A 23,237-nucleotide genomic window follows, 5' to 3' on the forward strand; every position below is an offset into this window, starting at 1 on the left:
CAGAGAGGTCTCCAAATCCCCAAATCTTACATAGTGTAGCTTAAGTGTTAAATCTGTATAATTAGTTCTTTCAGAGAGAGGGCTAACTTACCTAACTTATTTGCAGCAATTCGTTACCAGTGTAGTTGTGTGGCCAGATCGCCATGGATACCAGAAATCTCTGCCCAAAACAGCTTTAGTAAGAATGTAATGTAATGTAAGAATGTATTGTAAACAGTGTAGTTTTTATCATGTTATATAGTCACATATGTCAAATATTTTTTCCACAGAATTCAGCAAGTGCCCTAGGCTCCTATTAAAAGTGAGTTTTGAGTGAGTGGATTTTCTGTTTTTTCTCAGTACGAGGAAACATGTTAAAATGACTGCAGTGCATATAGATGCAGCAAATAAAGATTAGGCTGAAAAATCGTAAAGGATTCCTTTACATTGGCTAAATGTTGGACATCAACAAATAATCATGCTAATGACGTTGTTCCTATATTTTTTTTTTATTCAGACACTGAAAACAACCAGAGTTTACCTTTATATGAGACATATAGAAACACCAAGTATTGTTCAGATTAACAAAAAAGTAAGTTCATACATAGCGTAATAGTTGAATGTCAAATTCAAATCAATTCCAGCTTTTATGAGTCTTAACATCTGAGATGGTGCTCAAAACATCCAAAAAGTGACAAAGGACACTGTTGAAAATGAAGATTTAGGTCTAAAATATACTCGATTCACAGACGTAATTAAAATAAGTCATTGAAACAAGCAGATTTTAAAAATGGTTACACTTGGCGAGAGTCTGCACCGGCCCATTGTTTCAGTGCGGCTATCCTCAACAACAGCAACAAAAAACAGAAAATCATTAAAAAATGTACATCCGTTTCGAAGAATACAGTCAAGAAAAGTGTGGATACAGAGAGAGAGAGAGAGAAAGAGAGAGAGAGAGGAGTCCACTGATCCATACAGACATATAAAACAGCTAGTAATAGAATCAGCATTATATGCAGCATGTACCTCTTTATACAAATTACATAACTTTATTTATTTTTTTGCTTGTCTTTCTTTTTTTTTGCTTTTCGAGAAAGGTTTCTTTGATAGTGAAGTAAACAAGTTTGCCTGCATCACAGGCCTTTACTGTAGACCCAGAGTTTATATATAGTAAGTGATTAGTAGATTCATTATACCTGTGCTGATATGTAGACTTCAAATATATCTGTGAAATACATTTATATATATATATATCTATATATAGCGAGGGATTGTTTCACTATGGACCTACTGAGAAAAAGAAGAAAATGTAATTAACCCGTGTTTGCTGGTTCTTTGTACGGTAAACAGTAATCTGTGCATAATAAAAGAAATCTGTAATCTGTAACATTAAAAATACTAAAATTAAACATAATACATTGTTTTTATTATTGTTATTCATGGCTCGCTATGTAGCAGCTTTAATATGCTCATATATCTGATGCTCAGCTGTGCAGGAAATGATGGAGTAGAGAAGGCTCAGAGTGGACGCAGAGCTGCCCTCTAAGAGTGAATATTTATCCAGACTGATTATATATCATTGCTGTGGGAACAACTGTAAGTTTTCCAAAGAAGGAAAAAAGTTCTTAACTTATAATGGAAGTTTTTAAGACCACGACATTTTGGGCCATTTGTGTTGGTTCACTCATTGTCCAATTTTCACAAATGTAAAGAGGAGCTGGTGTTTTGCAAAACAAAAAGGAAATGGTCTCTCACACACACACACACACACACACACACACACACACACACACACACACACACACCCAAATTAAGTAAAGTCAACGTACTGTTTTGAGTAACCCCTCCCCTCCCAAACACATAATAAGACACAAACTGATACTGTGGTGCATAAAACTGGTGCACATTCTTAAAATTATTATTTAAGAAAGTCACAAATGAATGTATTGATTCAGAGCAAATGAGAACTGATGCTTAGGACAAATTTTGAAATGTCAACATAGAAATGTCCTGTGTTTCTACATTACTGGCCAAAAGTACTGAAGCAAGCAGCGATTTTTTTCGGCAGAAATAATTTTCATAGTTGGACATTTGTCAATAACCAACACAACATAGCAGGGTTACTGACATTTAGTTATTTATATTTTTTGCAAATAACTATCCCAGAACATCCTAATAGTTTGCAGTGCTGTTCTCTTATTCCACGCAGAAAATCTTCAAAGATTATTTTTATGCAAATTTTAACAAATTGAAAAAAAGACTGCACAAAGGAAGAGGAAGAGGAGAGGAAACTGACAGAATTTGTAAAAAGTTGGTATGCTCACTTGATAAAACTTTTATCAATAAAAAGAAATGTGATGAAGTATTATGGAAATGGTCTACAGATCTATCAATCAATCAATCAATCTGTGTATATATAAACATCATAAATACTGTCATATGCAAATGACACCTTTTGTTGATTTTTTAAATGAACGTAAGTTAACACATCCTCTACAGATGTCACACCTCCCGTTGGCTTAGCAGAGACTAATACTCCTCACTCCATTCAAGACTCCAACTCCCCGAATCTGGGGGATCACAAGACCACAAACTCTCAAGCATCCACTTATCCACACTCTTGTTCACCTGATTATAGATTCTTGACACCTGTTGTACGACTATATATACATGTTTTAGTGAGTTGCTTCTTTGCAAAGTCTTGTATTAGCCCTCTGTGCATTACCGAGCCTTTATTTCTGTGTTAGACGTTCTGGTTTGTTCCCGCATGTTTTTCCGTTCACGACTTCATCCTGACCCCTTTGACTCTGTTTTCTCTTCCGTGTTTCTGACCTTCTACTCATGTTCTCCCGTTCTGTTTTAGTCTAGACTTTATTGTTCCGTTTGCCCATTTATTGACCTTTGCCTGTTTTTGTACCATGATTCTTGATTTGCCCTTATTAAACGCATTTAAACACAGCCTGCTGTGAGCGTCTGACTCTTTCCAAAGCCATCACAACAGAGCACAAACTTCTGCTATAAGTGAAAACTGTACAGCACAATTTGTACTTATTTGCTGACTTTAACATATTGGAAAAAAATATATAACACAAAGTATAAAATGTGCCATAATTTTTGCACAGGCCACATTTTATGTATTTATTTATTTACTTATTTATTTTAAATGTAGCAATTAAACAGTCAAAATGACTATTAAGTACAATTAAGAAATTACACAAAAGTAATTTTACAACACCAAGTATAAACTTAAATCTATCAGTAATTAATTTGTCTACTCTTTACTTTTGTGAACTGCCTTTTTAAATCTTCTATCCTGTCAGTCTCAGAACCACCCAGTTACAGCTCTAGTGACCTCCCAACAAAAGCGGTTCCCAAAGGAGTCACTGACATTATGATCTCCTTCAAAGAGATGCTAACTTTCACACTGGTATCTACCCAAACTCATCTTAGCTGCTCTGCAAATTTCATTCTCATGAGCATCTAAAATGGCTAAAGGAGATATGTCTGATTATATATAAGATTATATATAAGATAATTTAGTTTCATAAGAAAGAGGAAATTAAAAGGAAAATAAGCGAAGAACCAGGAGTTAAAAAAATTACTGAAAGATACAGAAAAAATGGGACTCCTGACAACCATAACCATTTCAGACCATCAAACCTGTCACCATCAGATAAACAGTCTTTAAAGCTTTCATCTTTGAGAGAGAGGAGAAAATCAAGCTGCTTCAGATCTGAAAAAATCTGCAGCCCATCCTTCCACTGTGAAAAGACCACTCAACACTGAGTATGAAAGGATGTGTAGCTGATAAAAAGCCCTTAGAGGAAAAAAAATTGGCAAAAAAGAAAGAATTTGCACTAATTCACTGGAACTGGACACCTGAGATGTGGACGATTTTATGAGTCAATGAGTCTAAATTCGTTAATGAGATTATTTGGATTGTGAGAAGAAAAAATGCAACCAACGTCTAAGACTGAACTTTGGAGGTGTGTAAAAATATCCCTGCGGATTTTTTTGAAAAACTGAAAATGAGTCTCTGAATAAATTTGAGCTGTAATAAAGGCAAAGTCTGGACACCCTAAACAGTTGAAAAGCTTTCAATTAAAGGCTTTTTCTGACTGGACTTTTGGACAGTACTGTGCAATATACATGACGTAAAGAGTTTTATTTTGTTAACTTTAACAATAATTCAACACTGGCTATTGAGCAAGTACTGTTTAGTTCAGGAGTGGATGGGGGAATCAGGTGGACCTGATCAGAATTGCAATAAAATGAGAATCTGCAAGGTAAATTCATTAACAATCAGTTACTGCTCACAATATCGCTATGCTCATTTAGTCAAACCTCTGTGTTCTATCTCACCATCTGTCATCTCTTGAAAAAACTAAAATCTTTGTTTACTTTTGCAACTTTTTTGCAACATTGGTGATGCTTCCACTTTTGTCCTGTAGTGCATTTCAGAGCTGATGTGTACATCATCTTTCAGTACTGTTTATGTAATAGGTTTTCATCAGGATATGAAATAAAATGACTGATTCTAGATCAGCACACAGAGTTTTGATTGGTTCTTTCATTCTGATGTGTAATCTAAGGGTGTAATACATTCAGAAGCAGTCTAAAGTACTGAAGTACTGGTCCTATGTGGCATTTTTACCCACTGAGTTCTCTAGAAGCACAACAGAAATCACTGGCAGCTGAATGTGGGGGTATTTGTGCACTTATGTGTGCACATTTAAAAAAAAATCCCAAACGTTTGAAAAATTCAACACCGTTATCCATTCTGACTGCATTTTGGGAGAAACTTTTAGAAATGCTAAAAGAGTTTAAAGATCAAATGGTCAGTCCTGGGCAGCACATCATATGAAATTAAATAGTCCTTATCTGAAGAAAGTGCAAGAAAGAACTACAATGCTGAATATAAAAATCATTTATACCCGTCACTGCTAGAAAAACAAGTAAACAGTGCACAGATAACGACCTGCAGACCCCAAAAAGAAAATGAGAGGTGCAACAACAAAGCAAACCTCTTAAAAAGAGACATGAGAAACTCTGCTTATCTAAAAAAGCAACAAATAGTAAGCAAGACTAGTGAAATAATAAGGAACATAAAAACCCGACATTAACTAAATTAGCGCAGCCTAGTGAAGTGATTAATGTAATCTAATGGTATTATGGACAAACCTACATTTGTCTAGGTGTCAATATTTGACCCTGTTTGATCCCGTTTGGTGCAGATTCACTGAGGAGAGCGGGTCATTGTGCAGGAACTTTGCTCCACTGAGCGGTTTCATTACATTGATTGGCCCGTTAAGATTAAATGGCTAATTAAATGAGAAGTCAGGGTCGTGTGGGAGCTGTGGGGAGGTGTGGCCTTTCATTGATTCACCGTGTGTGTATGTGCTCCTCAGCAGATGTACGAGAGAACCTTCTAATCAAACATCAAACCGCATTAGATAAACTACACAGATGAACAAGCAAATGCGCACTCGTTTTCTGTATAACTGTTTCCATGTTACTTTTCAGCTAATTACTAAATACCTGCAAAGGTTTTGGTATAAGACAGTAGTGAGGCTCACAGCAAATTGTTCAACTGTTCTAGCAGAAAGTTTTTAAAGTTTCATCACACAGGCGAATGGTATCAGGAATGCTTATATATTCGGCATGAACTGAAAGCTGATATGAAAACAAAATGTGCTCAATATCACTTAAGCAATATAGTGTGACAGGGAGTGTGTTATCATGAATGAATCATGACATAATTACTGTGAGCTGTGTCTGTTGTGTTTCCCAAGTAGGGAAAATGTAAAAATGTAAATGTGGCAAAAAGGGCAAACACTTTACTTTGCTGGTGTTGTAGTACTCTCAGTACTCTTAGTGCTGTAGTAGTCTTGGTCTTGAGGCCATAAATTAGCGGTCTCTGTCTTGTCTCGGTCTCTGGGTAAAGTGGACACAGAAATTGGTCTCGAGACCAGCTGAGTGAGTGTCTCCGTCTGAGGTTACTGAACTTTTCTTCTATCACTATTGAATATCAACAAAACCTTCAAATAGAATAAAATAGTCCTTTCTGTACATGTTAAAAATAAATCTGTTATAAAATCTGTTCGTTGCCGGTTGAAGATCTAATTGATCCTTTCCATGATGGCTTAACTGAGTATTACTTTTTTGTTTATGTTCATTGATTCCAAAATTCAAACATCTCCTGAGGGCAGATTGGAATGTTGTTATTACTGTGTATTCATTTAATAATAATAAAAATGGATGTACGCTGACTTTAGGTGGCGATTCTGAATATATTCAGAGAGGTTGGGACAGAGAATAACAGATCATCATTTGCACTAAGACTAATATAATAGTAATTAACAATTTTAGACTACAGAGTATTCAATGTTATATTTTACAAAACACATGATAAAAGATTAGTTGTTAATATATATATTATGTATAATAAATGATGATGAACGTACAATGAACTACAAACAATTACATTTTTTCTCCTTTGTGATTTTATGTTTATTTTCTGAAAAATCTTAATCTATTATTAATGCTGTCTTTCAGATCAAGACTGAAACTGCTATGTTGCGTTAATGTTTTGTGTTTGCGTAAAAATTATTGTTTTATATTATTTATATGAATTGTTCTTTCACTTATTTTTTTTTTATTAAAAATGTGTTTAACCAGGATAGTCACATTGAGATTTAAACTTCTCGAGTTGACTATCAGAACTTTTGTCTCTATTTCCTTTTCTCAGTTAGGGCTTCATTGCATTTGATTGTCTTCTCACAGTGGAAGGATGGACAGAAACACCTGGGGATTTTTTTTAGATCTGAAGAGCTTGATTTTCTTCTATGGCTCAAAGATGAAAGGTTTAAGTACTGTTTATCTGATGGTAACAGTTATGGTGGTCTACCAGGTTTTGCATGGTTGTTAGAAAAAAAAATCTGTTTTCCACTCATTTTCCTAATGTCCTAAACCTACCACTCTAATCCTAACCTTAACCTCAACCCAAAGCCAAAACTTACTCACTCTAATCCTAGCATCATAACATCAACCCAAAACCTAAATCTAACACTCACTTTACCCTTGACCTCAACACAAAACCAAAATCCTTAACCATCACAATCCCATCAAAACAAACTATGATCAAAATGTGCGTTGCATGGGGTTCCCAAAACTGTGACTGACTGCATGGCCATTACATGATCTAGAACAAAAAATAAGAATTTAGTTATGAGGTCACAACACTAGATGTTTGTGACACTTATGCCAGTGTAATGCAACTAATGTTTATTATACTTTATTGGTATACTCTCAGTAAACATTAGTCACTAACTATATATTGTGGCACGAGTGAAGGCGATGTGGGAAACATAACACTTTAAGTGTATGCTCTCAGTGCTATGTATCTCACTTCTGACACCAATGTGGTACCTAACGCCACAATATTACTGTTCCAGAGTTTATGTGTGGAAAGCATTCTTTACTGAATGTTCTTTTTTCTGGATACTCTGCTCAAAATCCACCTACACATCAATGAAAAGCTGGTGAAGTCCCACATATCACAGTACTGGCCAAGTTATTACCCTCAGAAAAAACAAAAAACAAAAAAAAAAACAGAACAATCACTAGTCAAGTGCTTTGCAATACACACTGGGGGATTTCAATAATGCTGAAAGTGTTTAATGCTGAAAGTGTTTAATGCCCTTATCATTTTGCTTGTTTCTTTATATTCAAGTTTTTATTTAATGCGCAATAAAGAACAATATTAAAGACAATAAAGAACAACCTTGCTGCATTTTTAAAGTGAAATAGAATGAGCTGTAATAAAATGATGTTGAAATATATCTGTTCTAATACTCCAACAGACCAACATGAGCCTTTGTGAAAACAGTGAATACGAGTGGTTAGAAAAACCAAGACTAAACAAGGAAATGCATTTTATTTTAATTTTATTTTTTTCCCTTGAGTTACTCTTCTAGAACTTACTTCATACTTTAGCTTGAGTTAATCTTCATATCTACCAACTTTTTTTTGTTTTTTTATTTTTATTTACTAATTGGCCTATATTTTCCTTTAACCTACATATTCTTATTTTTCTGAAAGACATTTTGAAAGCTTGTTGAAATATAAAGTTATTATGACTTTCCTTGAGCTCTAGTTTGTTTTTAATCATAATTTTCACATGATCAGTGTTGCTGATTTTACCTATACCTAGATTTTACAATAACTGTAATGCAGCATCCACACATTCCAAACAACTAAAAAAAAAGAAAACAAAAACAGTGACATCATATTTCCCTCCCCCACAACCCACACACATATATATACAGAAGGGGAAGGGCCGCTGGTGGATGAATGTGTGATGGGATGTGGTGTGGTAGCGGTGTTAGCTGGGATTGCCATGGTGACCCGGAAGCACTTGGTTTGGACGTGGCGCTCGGGCGGGAGCGGGTTTTGCTTGCTTTAGTTTAGTGTCGTCGGTTTGTTTGCTGGGTAAAGTCTCTGCTTTAGTAGGGGGTGAAGCGATTGTAAGCTCCACGGTAGAGGCTAGCCTGCAACATCAAAGATGAAAAAAGGGAGCAGTCAGAGTGATGGAGGAAAGCTCCGCACACGCCTCTCCTTCCTCTTTCCTCGCTCCTTTCCTCGCAGTTCTACCACTTTTGAGCATGCTTAGGCTGTTGTGTGTGCGTTTGAGTGACTGATTTGTGACAGTCAGAGTGGGTGTACTGCTGATCAAAAGTTTGTGGACACCTTTCCTTTTGAAAATTTCAGTTAAGTAAGAAATAATACCTGAAGGTTTTGTTACAAACCTAATTTCAAAAAAGTTGGGACAGTGGGTGAAATGCACATTGACAGTACAAAGAGAAGACATTTAATGTGGTATCTCATCAACTTCATTGTTTTTTGTAAACCTACACTCATTCTGAAATTGATGCCTGCCCTACCTAATCCTAACTCTTACCAATCATGGTCATCTCTGATTTTGGCATGGGGACAACTAAGATGATAGATCAGCCGAGTCCCATCAACTGGAGCTTTTTGACAAACATCAGAAGGATTCTGTTTCTTCCTGATTGGTGTAAGCATCGCCAAAATCAGCTCAAACTGAACTACAGACACCTGAGCTATTTCCAAAAGCTCTCATAAAGTTTCAGCTCCTGAATATTGAGATATTTCTAAATATTTCGCATTTTCGTTAACGACTTTCTCTGTTAACTCAGATTTAGCTATAGATCTTTGAAGTCATCATGACTTTATTAGAAACTCCAGGTCTAAGCAGATTTTCTTGATGAGAAAAATTAATGGTGTTTCTGAAAATCATCACTGTTGTGCCATGTGGTGAAGTACAATTTTGTCCTACATACATTTTGCCCCCAAGTGCCACTGGCCCAGTGACTAGTAGCCTGGTGGTAGGAAAGGTGAGCCAGCAACAAGAAGGTCTTGTGTCCTAATCCCTGTACAGATTGAAAATACCCAATTATGTCCTTTGGGCAAGGCGTTTAACCCCCCCACTCCACAGGCTGTGCTGGTGACACTGTGATGCTCCCAGACTTGGTGTAGCTACACAGCAAACTGATACATTTCCCTTGTATGATCAGTAAAGTACCTTACTGCATAAGTGTTTTGTAGCAAGATTGGAATGACGTTGCATGAACGAAAGTCTACTATTAAACTTTAACACTATTATATACCAATACCAGTCAAACTACTGCCAAAACTACTTAAATATCCAAGCAGACAACGCTAACTAGTTTGTGTGGGCTATTTTGTCAAGGTTGCCAGTGTTAAGATGCCAGCTCAGTACACCACAGTGTTAGCTTGCATATCATATTTCGGCTCTTAACAACCATGTAATTTAGAGGATACAGTGACATTCTGAGGAAAAATGTACATATGGCAAAATGTACTGGCCTTGGAACATCTTAGTTTACCATAAAAAGTAACAGCGTTGAGGAAAAACGCCATTATTTTTGCTAATAGAGAAAAACTGCTTAGACCCAGAGTTCCTAATATGGGCATGACGCTGACTACAGAATGATGACATGATTTCAGAGGTCTATGACTAATCCCGTGCACATGACCATCAAGGCGTGACATTTACGCCAATTAGCCAGTCATAAGAAGCACGGAGAAGAGTTAAGCAGCTTAGTTTACAGTAGAAGAACAAGACATAACCAGGCCTTAATCAGGTGAGGCGCGTAACATAAGTTGCCACGCCAAAGTAGCCTTGGGGTGGCCAGTAGCCTCGTGGTAGGACTGGCGAGGCTATAACCAGAAGGTCAGAGATTCAAATCTCAGGAGTAACTGGGAATACCTGCTAGTGCTCCTGGGCAAGACATTTGGACCCCCAGTGCCCCAGGCGGTGCTACTCTAACGGCGATGCTGTGCTGCTCCCAGACTGGGAATAGTTGGGCAGCAAAATAACATAGTTTCCTCGTAGGATCAATAAAGTACATAACATTACAAGTGATCCACAGTTGTAAAACTAAATATCCAGTCTTAGTTAGCTGGCTGTTTCATGGGACAGGGTCCTGGTTAGCCTTTAACTATTTAAGTTATTGCAAACTGTCAAAGACAGTGCTCAAACGCTAGGTGTCCCTAAACTTCTGAAGAGCAGAGTATGTGTATTGATTACAGTGTCCGTGAGTTTGTGAAAGACAGCTTGGAAGCTTTCTTTGATGTTGATGCGGAGAGAAACGTGGCTGTTTTGCTCTTGGAAACACAACTACTGCTTTCAAACACCGTTATTCTTCTCTACATCTGGCTATACAAAGCTTTACACTGGTATAGCCACTAAGATAAGAGTTTAACATGGCCATTTATCCACTGGTTTCACTATGATATGAGTGGGAGCGCTATATTTATATAAATTATGTATAACAAATGTGGATTTAGGGGATTTTCCTCAGTAGAATGCCTCCAGGAAGCACACAGAGCCACCAGGGCAAAACATTTCAAAGCAACTTTGTGTGAATATTCTCTTTTAAGTAAGACTGAAGGGTCCCAACCTTGCTGCCTATGGGTTTCTTATACTGTACATGCTGGGATGCTTTAGTTACTGCACACATACCCAGAACTCTGGCTCTGCTGTTATTTGGCTTATCTCCATAGGGTATGGCTGAAACCTTCAAAGGCTGACTTCTAACTTTTCCTAATTTAGGATAGCCCACTTGCTGAGGTGAAACTTTCATTAGAGTTGAACAACCGGCGCTGCGCTTTCTGCAAGCTGGAGAAAGAGAGCGCAGAGATTTTTCTTTCTTTTTTTTCTCATCCTCGGAGGAACTAATTACTGAATGGCTTTAAAATGCAAAAAAGGCACTGTGTTCTCTTTCAGAGACATTAATCAATTATGATTAAAGAATTAGACACCAAATGACTTCTGCTTAGCAAATTTGGACGTGTCCACTTTTCTTAGGAGCCACATCGGACTTCTGCACCAACATCAGGAGTGTCACTCGGTCAGACACACACATACACACACATGTATATACTGGTAAAAATGCACAGACAAAGTACTGTGCAAAAGTCAGAGACCACTCTCTTATTTATTTCATTTCCAGTCAAAATGGCCTTTAAGTACAAGTTATTCATTTTTAATTTCTGAAGACATTAGATTTAAGCTTCTCTGACATAAGGAAGGGGAAAATCAAAGAATTTTCAAAACTGCTTTCAAAACTGGAGTTCAAACGGGCCTCGTAACAACCAAGCAACCAACCAAGCAGTCTAAGCAAGATCTGGTAGCCCACTGAAACAGTCACCATCAGATAAACAGTACTTAAAGCTTTCATCTTTGCTTAAGATCTGAAAAAATCCACAGGTGTATCTGTCCATTTTGAGAACACAACTCGACATAATGAGTCTAAAAGGATGTGTAGCTGTCAAGAAGACAGTACTGAGAAAATGAAATAGACAAAAAAATGAAGAAAATTTGCAAATCTAACAAAGAAGGTGTCTTTGGGATTACTTGGATTGTAAGAAGCAGAAAATGCAACCAAATTCTAAGACTGAACTTTGCAAGTGTAAAAAATATTCCTGCAGATTTCTTCGAAAAACTGAAAGCAAGTCTGGAATGAAAGCCGTGGACACACTAAATAATTAAAAAAACTGCTATTATATTTAGTTGTTGAGGCTTCTGTGTAATTTTCTGTTAAATATATGTTTTCTGCATTTCTGGAAAATGAATAACTTTTAACTTGTACATATTCATTTTGACTGGAATTAAATAAGTAAAGGGTGGTCTCTGACTTTTGCACAGTACTGTATGCACACACAGCCTTTTAATTATTTTTTATTTCTTTGTTTTTTTATATGTTTTATGTCTTCAAGCTCAAAAATTGGCTATTTCTGTGCGGGAGTCATCCCAACAAACGTTTACAGGAGAATTTGGAGGAGGAGAAGAGGAAAGGAAAGGAGAGGATAAAAATTCTACAAGGAAAAGTTTTTTTTCAAGCAAATAAAGAGGGTTAGAGGAGGAAACGTCTTCATTAATGAAAGCTTTTAGCTAGCAGCTGCACCGCGGAACTTTTCCTTTTTGTGATTTTTTTCCCTGTTTGTTTTGCTGGCGCTGAAAAACTGGCACGATGGCGAAGTTTGCAGTTTGTAGTCTCTCATTTGGAGTTGGCTAATCCAACCAGCCAGGCCTGGATCGTCCCCCCTTCGTCCCACGGCACACTGCTGCATGCGCTACATAGACTTTATTCTCTGTGGTGAAACAGTTACACCCCCTACCAACTTTCCCCTCCCCGGTCCCCGCCAAAACCCCGTCCGAAAGAAAGTGGCAAGGCAAAGAGGAGCTTTCCTCACTCTGATCGCTTTCATCTTTGATGTTAGCTGCAAACGCTAGCTAAAAACAGACATTAACTGACGGCATAGGGGACGACAGATTGTGTATGTGTGTGTTGAGTGTGTATGTCTCAAAATGTGTGTCTCAGAATACAATCAAAACTATGAAAATCTGCAACATAAACAATGTGATTTATTGTATTACTGTAAAGAAATGGAGAGGTCACATCCACTTTGTGTGGTGTGGAAGCCTGTTCCTATCAGGTAGAGGAGACAATGTTATCTACGGTTTGTTCCTTCTCTGTTTTTAGCAGAAGTATTGCAAAATACTAACTTAGCATCTGAAAATAGTGACTTTATTTTTTCTACCTGATCAGAATAATGACATTCTCAAAATACTGAATTGCTATGTTGAAACAATTACTTATTTTCTCTAAATGTTTACTTACTATATCAAAATAGTGACTAACAATACCAAAATAATCACTTAGCATCTTGTAATAATGTATTATCCTGAAATAATAACACACTTTATTGAAATGTGGCTGACATAATCTCAAGAAAATAAGTTATTCTTTTGAGATACATAGCCAGGGGGTGGCCAGAAGTGGCCAGTGCCCCCCTAGAATGAAGCATGGCCCTTTTGGCCACTCCAGTTATGAGACAGTCAGACATCATCAGTCAGCCATCATTAATAAAGCATCAATTATGCTTTATGGTAAAAATCTGCCATCAGGGTAATTACCAATCAGTTATGAGCGTCTGATGACATTGCGTTTAATAATTAGCGTATCTTGCTGTGATAGGCTAATTTGCTCAGCAAACAGGAGAGTGAATGTGCACTGGGTTTCTTCAGCAGTGCTGCTCTGTGAGCTACATAATGAAATAGGCTATTTGATGGTTAGATGAGGTAACTCAAAATTTAGTCAGCTGTAATCGTTTATCATGCTAACCTATTTCTTTTTACAGTTGAATGCATGCATGCGTTGTAGGTAAGTTTATACAGTGCTGTCTTGCTATTTTCCTAATCATTAGAAATTTCTAGAAATTTCTTAAATTTAAAGTGTTGCATTTGATTTACTTGTTTCAAATACATTTATACATCATTCCCTCATGAATGACTAAAATATGTTACATCAACACAGTTTTCTGTTTGAGTTTAGTTTCAGCAACAGTTGTACTGACGTAATATTTTATTTATGTGAAAATGATGGACAGATTTAATTAAGTACAGTGAAAAGTTAACACACCAATGTATTAGTCATATTAATACAGTAACACTATTTATTATTATTATTATTATTATTATTATATTTTTCTCAGCAGTGTGCCATCCAAATAAAATCTCTGGGTCTTACTTGGCCACCTCATTCTAAATGTTCTAGCTATGCCCCTGGATATGAAGTCAAAATTAAAATAAAGTAATTATTTTGAGATACTGAGTCAATATTTTGAGAAACTTTTTGTTATTTTGTTGAAAAATTTGTTATCTCAAGATGTAAAACCAATATTTTAGGAAGTCATTATTTCGAGATATTAAGTCAACATTTCAAAAAAAGAAGTAATATTTTGAGATATTAGGTCAATATTTCAAGAATATAGGTCAATAATTCCAGAACATAAGTCATATGAGAAACTGTCAATATTTTAGTCCTTATTTCGAGATACTAAGTAAATATTTTGATATGCTGCTGCCAGAAACAGAGAAGCAGAGAAAGCTATAGGCAGGAACAGGCCTCTGTAGGGTGGTGCTGCTAAGCAGTTTTGGTCAAAGGAAATCCTCCACGATCCAGTAGGAGGTGCTATAGGCAGAGCAAACCACAGTCACATGGCTCACTCTAAACATACATCACAGACAGAACATACTATAGGCATGTCTTTGTTTGTATTTGTGTATTATGGGTACTCAGCATGTACAAGTATACTCCCTTTCCACTTTATCAGAAACACTACCTTGTACTTCCACTCTTAACCTACTTTATGAGCTTCAATAGAACAATATAGGCTTACAATTAAAAACTGTAGCCTCTCTCTACCCTGTTCAGTTCTGGTCCGTTTTTGACACAGTGGTGTTAATAGGTTTTTTTAATACGTCAGTGTCACTGCCAGGTTGAGAGCAGTCCAACAACAGATGAGTCTCTAACTGTACACCAGCAAGACAAAGCTACAAGGAAGGGGTTTCTAATAAAGTGGAGTGTATATAAGCATGAACTTGTGTCTGTTGTGTGTTGTATTGTATAAGGACACCATCGCTGACATGAAAACACTGTAACTCTTCTTTTACATTTTGTTTATTTCTTTATCATATGAAAACGCTGGCTGCACTTTGCATTGTGTGAACACTTCATAATGAATTGACTTTTTCATTATGGATTTTGGTCCATTGATTACTGATATTCTTACAAATCTAGTTTTTGGATGATGTTAGAATTAAAATATGAAAAATGGGACTAAAATTGTAATTTCTTTCTGTAGTGTCTTTCTCTGGCACTTTCTCTGTTTTCCTACTCCTACAAAGTTACCGTTTCAGAGACACACTGTTTTCCTAAGACAGCGATGAGTTTGTTTGTGATGATGATGGAGAGCGTTCAGATTAGAGCAGGAACTCACCATGGTGCCCACGCTGTATGTGGTGGCAGGGCCGATCGTGTGGTGGTAGGGATCTGCTGTTGCATAGACTCTCCCATAGCTAAAACACACACACAGAAAAGAGGTTTAAACACTCCTGCCTCACTGTGAGTTGTTAGAGATGGAAAAAAAGACAGAGAACTTTAATCTCTTTGGCCACAGACCACCTGCTAAGTGACTAATAATGAATTTCATAGGCTTCTTAACTGCATTGAAGAGAATAAAGACATAAAGGAATCCGTGAGGATGTGGATGTGTGTATTTGAGGGGAGTTTAACAGGTGCAGGTGTTTAACCCTCCTAAGCTCCTCATCGTGTATTCACCTTGAAATGCTTCTTATTGCATTTTGCTACAAAATCATTAATAATTACAGCTCATTATGTACCATAATTTGCTATTTTTTCTCACATCCAATTGTAATCCAAAAAGTCATGAAAGATCCACCAGCTTATATTTTGGTGTGTAGTTAATGTTTCAACATACACTGTATATGTTTTACTGCATAACAAAGATTAATGAAAAAAAGTGATTCCAAACTTTTGAAGGGTAGTGCAAATTACATGTAAATATAATTCATTAACAAACTCTGTCAATAATCATGCAGTTATGTAATACTGTAATTTATCATATAATGCAAATTGAATGTATAGCAGAATGATAATAATAACTGGTAACACTTTCTTTGAGAGTCCCCCAAGTTCTAGATATTCACCAGGTAATTTTTATCAATCTGCAAAGTACTGGTGATCATTTTGGGTAACATGATAATGAGCTATAAAAAAAGTGTAATTAAAATGCAATGAAATGCCAAACAGGGTCTAGATATTAAGTGAGTAAAGCTGGGGTTCAAACTCCAAAGTGCTGTGTAATTATTTGGGCTTAAATGATATTCAGTACCAAGACAGTTAAACTAAATTACACTGAAATGAGAACAGAACAGATTCTAGCTACTGAACTGATAAAGAATACTGCAAAATAGCTCATAATTATTTGAAGTAAGAAGGTGGTAAGTACAAATATACTTAGACTAAAAGTCACTGTAATGTCACAGGTTTAGACAAGAAGGTAAACTGAAAACACCTCCATATACTGGGTAGTTATATGGTGTAAAATGACATCATAAAATACAAAGATAATTTCTGATGTAAACAGTAAGGACCAGTAAAACCACTGTAAGAATAGCTGTTCTCTGTTACAGCCCAGATTAATTTTGTTTATAGGTAACAGAAAGATACATACTATGTAATATTGACTCTTTTTAATTTATTTGTGCATTATCTTTTTACATCATATAACTACTCAGTACTTTTTACCCAAAGTTATTGCTCAGTACTGTGGAGACTGTACCACACACTCATCTGGTTATCACCCAGAACCTGCTTGGCATTTCAGGGTGATTTTGTTAGACCACCTTAGAACTTACCATTGTGTTAGCCAAAATAATTATCTAGTACTTCAGAATTAGTGCCTCACACTTACCTGCTTAATACCTAGAAATTAAGAGACTGTGAAAGACAGCACTAACTATAACTCGTGTTTGAGGGGAGCAGAGCGGGTCCCCTGCACGCATTTAAAGAAGGACAAGGTAGGTGAGAGAGAGAGAGAGAGAGAGAGAGAGAGAGGGGGAGAGAGAGAGAGAGAGAGAGAGAGAGAGAGAGAGAGAGGGGGAGAGAGAGAGAGAGAAAGAGAGAGGGGGAGAGAGAGTAAGAGAGCGGGGGGAGAGAGGGAGGGAAAACAAGTCGGCCTAAAGAAAGTGTGAAGTTGGCAAAAGAGAGAAAAAGAGATATAACAGGAGAGCAAATGAGGCCGACAGGTGTAGAAAGAGAAAAGAGAAAAGAAAGAGGTGGACGTGGTGTGTTCCTCTCTCTCTTTCTTTCTCTCTCTCTCTCCCTCTCTCTCTGTCGTGTTTACCCACAGTGCTCGGAGGGTTCACGCCCCTGTCTTTTCATCGCTGGTGGTTTGGAACTAATCCTGCGCGTTTTTCTTCAGAGGCAGGACAAGATGTGTTTCTTATTTATATATTTATTTATTTACTTCCTTCCTTCACTAAGTCCTCTATTTTTTCCTGCCTTCTCCCCCCCCCTCTCTCTTTCCTTCAATGCTCGCTTACAAATGGTGGTCTGCAGGGAGCAGATAAGGGAGACCAGGCCCGGGGCACAGGGCACCAAGTCAAGCAGGAATACAAAACACAGCGAGAAAGAGCGAGACCTTCAAATGTGTTCCTTGATTTTCACGTTCACCTTTATTATTTATTATTTATTTTATCGTGTTTGTTGTATTCTTCTCATTTTCATTTGTTACCTTTTTTTATTAAGCATTTTCTTTCATATATTATCATATAGGCAAGTTCCTGTGACATCTTTGATTTATTAGTTTGCATATTAACAATAAGAACTCTAACCTACATGACTTCTACAGGTTTGGCAGCATATGCTTTTTCCACTGCCAGGCAAATAAAGCATATTTGATTTGGGAGAAGGGGAGAGATGAGCTTTTGGGGAACACTGTGTCCTTTACATTAAAGCTAAAGGCCTGCAAAGTGTAGCATAACAGCAAAAATAAATCTTACACAGTTGAATTAAATCTGGTGCGTGGGTTTAGTGCTGCTGTAATGCTTGATGTTTAGCTCTACATGATTAGCCCTATTCACCTTATTCCTGTGCCCTATTATGCTATGAGTGATTTACAGAACTTGCTGTGAAGCACAAACAGACAATATGGTAATGCTAATAACATCCTCACATTACAGGAATGTGGGAATAAAAAAAATGTAATTATTCTTCAGTTTGTTATCGATCTGTCAACAGAAAACTAAACCTGCGTGAAACGCTTTAGTCAGAAGATTCTATCTGTAGCTTACTTACGCTAATTAAGTAATTTAATTAGTAACTCTATAATTGTGTTTACACTGTCAGGTACAGGCAGAAATTCGTCAAACAATAGCATTACATGTTTACTGCAGAAATCTGTCCATTTGTGTGTCCTTCTATGGTCGCCATGATATGTTAGCGCCAAGTTAGCAGGGTTATCTCAGAGGTACATACTGGATTTTGATGTCAGTTCTAGTTTAAATACAGACATTTTAGGTTCGTAACAGGCATGCAAGTAACAGGATGTCTCAGTTTTTAAGTAACCTTCTTGTGAGCGCTTGTACTCAAAGGCTGTCTTTAATTATTCAAGCGTTAGCCAGTTAGCTTTTTGCTGACCTACTCAGTCTACTCTAGAGAGGGCAAAATACATCCAGTTACAGAGAATATAATGTGTAAACTAGTTAAAGAGAGTCTTTTAGCAGCAACCAGTGATGTTTAACTGGCAAACTGTCTTTTGTTTGGATTTTATGGACCCAGCTTTCAAAAATGATAATTAGGCTTTTCAAGCAGTAATTATGAAGCCACATTAATATGTCTTTTGAAGCACTTTGCTTTCTTGAGAGGTTTACACTCAAAACATTCCTGTTCTTGCCATATTTTCCCAGCTGTAGTGTCAGCTGTAAATTGCCTGTTGTCTCAGAAAAGCCTCGGAGACATTTAATGGAAAATAAAACAATAACTTAACAAATAAGCACACATTCCTTCACTTAGCTAAAACTGTAATCAACTACACTTCCATTGCCCAACCGATATTATGACCACAATCTCGAAATGCAGTGGACATGTGAAAATATAGTGTCCATCACTGCCCTAGCTATTTTTATGTACATTGTCCATTTTTTAAAATTTCTTCATTACACATCTATTTTTAATTAAAACATATACATATATGTTGTGTGTGTGCAACTGAACGCCTGTATCAGCAATGGCTGTATCTTAAAGCTGCTGAATTCACTAATTAGAAGGGGTGTCTCTTGATAAATCCAGATGCCCTTTATAAATTGTTCATTTACACACAGCAAACACAGCAACTGCACTGCAACGCAGCATTCTCGCTTTACCTGTCCCTGTACATGAGTACTGTAAACTAACAATGTAAACAGAACGGTAAAAACCAGCAGCAGTTACTTTCGCATGATTAATATACTGTGGTTCACAGTTTAGTTCTTATAAATATTTGTGCTATTTACAAATGTACAACATGGTTTGTCAAACATATAATAAAAAATTGTGCGTGAATGCTTAGTAAATCAGCCAATGTTTTCATTGCTAGCTAACATTGTCTTGCTGATAACAACATTGAAAGGTAAGTCAGGAACATTTTTTTTTCCCCAGAGTAAAAAACTCATGGAGCATCCATTGGTTGATCCCTTCCAACTCTGAATGGCAGTTTGGCTTGGCACTATACTTAATAATTAAAAGAACAATAAGTGTGCCCCCTTCAAACTGCTCTATGTATATTTATTTTCTCTCTCATAGACCTCTGAAGTTGTGTCATTCTGGAGTTAGCGCCATGCTCACATTACTAGCTCTGTCTCTAGTTTTCTCTATTTCAGAAATAAATGGCCCTTTTTTTTTTAAATCGCTGCTGACGCTTCCTTTAGTTCATGATAATGCCTCAAAAATATATGTTTTGTCCTGTGTACATTTTTTCTACGAGTGCCACTGGATCCTCGGAATTAAGAGGTCATGTAGCAGTCAAAATATGAATAATGCTACATACATGACACAAGCAAGCTAACTCACCTGCGCACTGAAATGACACTACTATTAATCTTCAACACTATATACCAACACCAGCTACTCAAACTGCCAATGTTCATCTATCTACAGGGGAACCACAGGGGAACCTTCAGAAAAGGCCTAATGAACTACATGTGTATAATTTTGGTTGATTTTTACTCAATAGAATCATGTTTGTATTACAGCACTACTCTTCTTTTATTGTTAAGTTTTGGAAGGAAACGAAAGAGTTAAATTTTTGTAAGCCCAGCAAATTGGCCAATCACAATTGATTTTTCTTTTCTCTGGTATCGAAGTATATATAGCTTAACAAGCTCTCCTGTTGGTTAAGACTTAATGACCAGCCTAAAGCCTTAGACTAACCATCAGCATAATTATGAAGTGACAAAGAAATCAACCAATCATATTTTGATTTCTGATTAAAAAAAAGTGACTCTGGGCCAAACCAGTGTGTTGTTAGAAATGGAAAACAGCAGCAGCAGCAGCTCTGTATCAGCCTCGCTTCTGAAAGAGTCACTGTGAAACTGCTACAAGGTAAAATACATGCTAATATGTCTGTCACAAGCTTCAAGTGAGACATAGAATGTTTTTAGAAGCTTCAAATGTCCATGTTTAATCTACCGGCCAAAAAATGTTTATGTGAATCCTGTTAGCTCAAAGTGATGCCAGCAGAACTTAGCATTATCATGGTTTTTCTTATGTTTTGCTACTGAAGGCCTGGCTCTAAAAGTCAAAGTTCATCACTGTAAAATACCCCTTGTGACAAAGCTGACTGTGGTGAAGTGGCCAGTCCTACGACGGCAATTCAGCACACAGCAGTGTTAGCCTGCATGTAGCAATGGTCATATTTTGGCTGCTTAAAAACCTCATTATTCAGACAATCTGGCAGTCAGAGCAAAAATGTCCATACAGCAAAACATTTCAGCTTTGGAGCATTTTTGTTTACCACAGCATGCGACAGCTGCAATGTTCCAAAATGCCATTCACTTCTGTTATAGAGAAAACCCAGAGCCAGAGTTCCTAATATAGGCATGAAGCTGACTACAGAACTACGACACGACCTCACAGGTCTATTTTCTGTAGCTGCTGATTTGTGCACTGATTAATCTTACGTCACTGATAGGGCCTGATGGGTTCAGCACACACAGCCTACGTTTCATTCATTTCTACTTGTCTCTCTCTCTTTCATTTTCTCCCTCCATGTTGTCCTTCCATCTCTCTCTTTCTGTTTCAAACCTCAGGCTGTTCATAAATACAGTTAATATAGTCACACTCCAACAATATGTGAGAGGAGTGTGTGTGTGTGTGTGTGTGTGTGTGTGTATAACGTGTGTCACTGTTGAATAAGCTTCAGCTTTTAGTTTGTTTTTGCTCTCGGCAAAACAGGGACCCATCATATAGATCACTGTATCAGGCTTAGTCTTAGAGAAGCATTAGTGTGGATGTGCAATGGAAACGTACCTGTCGCTGTATGCAGTAGCCGTGGCAGGCTGGGCATATCTGTATGCTGCATAGCCCCCCTGCAAAAACACAAAAATATAAAATCGCAAAAAACATTATCCAAAACATCATAAAGAACATTCTGATCTCAGCATTAAGAATACATACACAGACATAAAAACAGCTTAAACTCTTCATAAACATAAAGTTTCAGACAGGAAATCTATACTGTTAGAAGATTAATGAGGTGATTATGTTAGAGTACCATTCATCAAAACTTCATTACACCACTTACTGTAAAAAAGAAAAAAAAAAAGTGTAGATACTGTAGAAATAGTCTGGCGAAAAAACAAGTGCAGACTAAATTCAAGCTTCAAGATGGTTGGTACTAATATTTTTAGCTAAGCAACACACGTTTGTCTATTTTTTTGGATAGTAGTATGTCACAATAGTATGTCCGAAACCATAAAAGCAAATATATTTGAGATTACTAAACAACTCAACATGGTTGTGTGTTGATTTAGGCTGCAGGCTGCACAGTGCTAATTGGTGGGGTATAAGTTTCCTTTACTTGGCTACACTAACCATGTAGTGCAAAATTAAAGAAACGAACTTTAGACACCACACACATCTTGGCTGATCAACTACAATGGGATCCAAAAATTAATTACATTTTTACAACAGAAAGTTTTAGAACTTTTGATATTTTGACACATAAAATTAAGAAGAAATATTTTAGACTCTGCATTCAAATTTAAGCACATCTGTGACACAGACTGTATTAAGGCTTTCGTACAAAAAGGTCAGACAGTTTTTGAGTCTCATCTCTTCCATCAAAGCACGTGTTCAGACAGCTTTCAGGTGGATTTGATCTACTCATCGGTGCCTTTTACTTGTGTGCATGCTAGCTGGAGTGCACACTGTGTGCAAAAATTCTGAAAAAATTTGTACTTTTCACTGAAATTATTATGCAGATAATACAATTTGTAAGGAAAAACTTTGCATTGAATTTGAAAAGAACAAAAGCATTTTCACCAATGGACTTCTGGACCCCACTGTACATTTGGCATAAGAAAGGGAAAATGTGTAAACTTATTCCTTTTAAAACAGCCTTTCATTTAAAAAAAAGTCTAGAAAAAAGTTTCAGCGTGGGAAATTTGAACTTGTAAAGTTTAAATCAAGTGATGTCATTTAGAGGAACTCAGCTAATTAGACCAATTTCTTAAAAAAGAAAGCGCAGAGAGTCTATTGTTAGGGCAATGATTTAGGAAGAGCCTGCAGAGGGCACTGTGAAACACATAAAGCCCCCCATAAACCCATAAAGGCTTTATTTACTCTCGCTGAAGGTGTACGAGAGTGGAACTGATGCTGCGGCGTGCGGAGTGTATGTGTGCAGTTCATACTGCAGCCCCTGCTGCATATGTGTGTGTGCGGTGGTGCAACTAGTATCTTTTGGGCACCAGTGCAAAATAAATAAATAAAGAAATAAATAAATGATTGCCCTCCCAACACAAAACTACTTTTAATGAATAAAAAGACAGTGTAATTTGCTTGTTTATTGCTATTGTTATGTCTCAAACAGGCTGATGATCTCAAGGCAATCCACTCCACTCACTAGCACCTAACATCAACATAAATGTTTCCAATAATCTGTCTGTGTATAAATTGCACCAATTTTGCATAATGCCTGAGTAATTAAATCATTATGGTGTAAACAAAGTCCTTCAGAACAGTTTGATGTGAAATGTTCTGTTCTAGAGATAGGAACCAGATGTCTGAGTTTAGAGGCTCTAAAAT

General features: G+C 36.9%; 1 protein-coding gene across 1 annotated transcript in view; it reads right to left on the reverse strand.

The window, feature by feature from the left end:
- Window positions 1-8,340: 8,340 nt before the first annotated feature.
- The window catches only part of LOC118805334 (RNA binding protein fox-1 homolog 3-like), a 132,069-nt gene continuing 117,172 nt past the window's right edge, over window positions 8,341-23,237 (reverse strand). Inside the window, exons 10-12 of the mRNA XM_036566061.1 lie at window positions 21,462-21,520; window positions 15,370-15,448; window positions 8,341-8,528 (exon numbers count right to left, since the gene is read on the reverse strand). Coding sequence (XP_036421954.1) covers window positions 8,484-8,528; window positions 15,370-15,448; window positions 21,462-21,520 — 183 coding nt within the window. The 3' untranslated portion in view covers window positions 8,341-8,483. The remainder of the gene's footprint in view (window positions 8,529-15,369; window positions 15,449-21,461; window positions 21,521-23,237) is intronic.

Source organism: Colossoma macropomum, unplaced genomic scaffold, assembly GCF_904425465.1.
Source record: "Colossoma macropomum unplaced genomic scaffold, Colossoma_macropomum, whole genome shotgun sequence".
Classification (NCBI taxonomy): domain Eukaryota; kingdom Metazoa; phylum Chordata; class Actinopteri; order Characiformes; family Serrasalmidae; genus Colossoma; species Colossoma macropomum.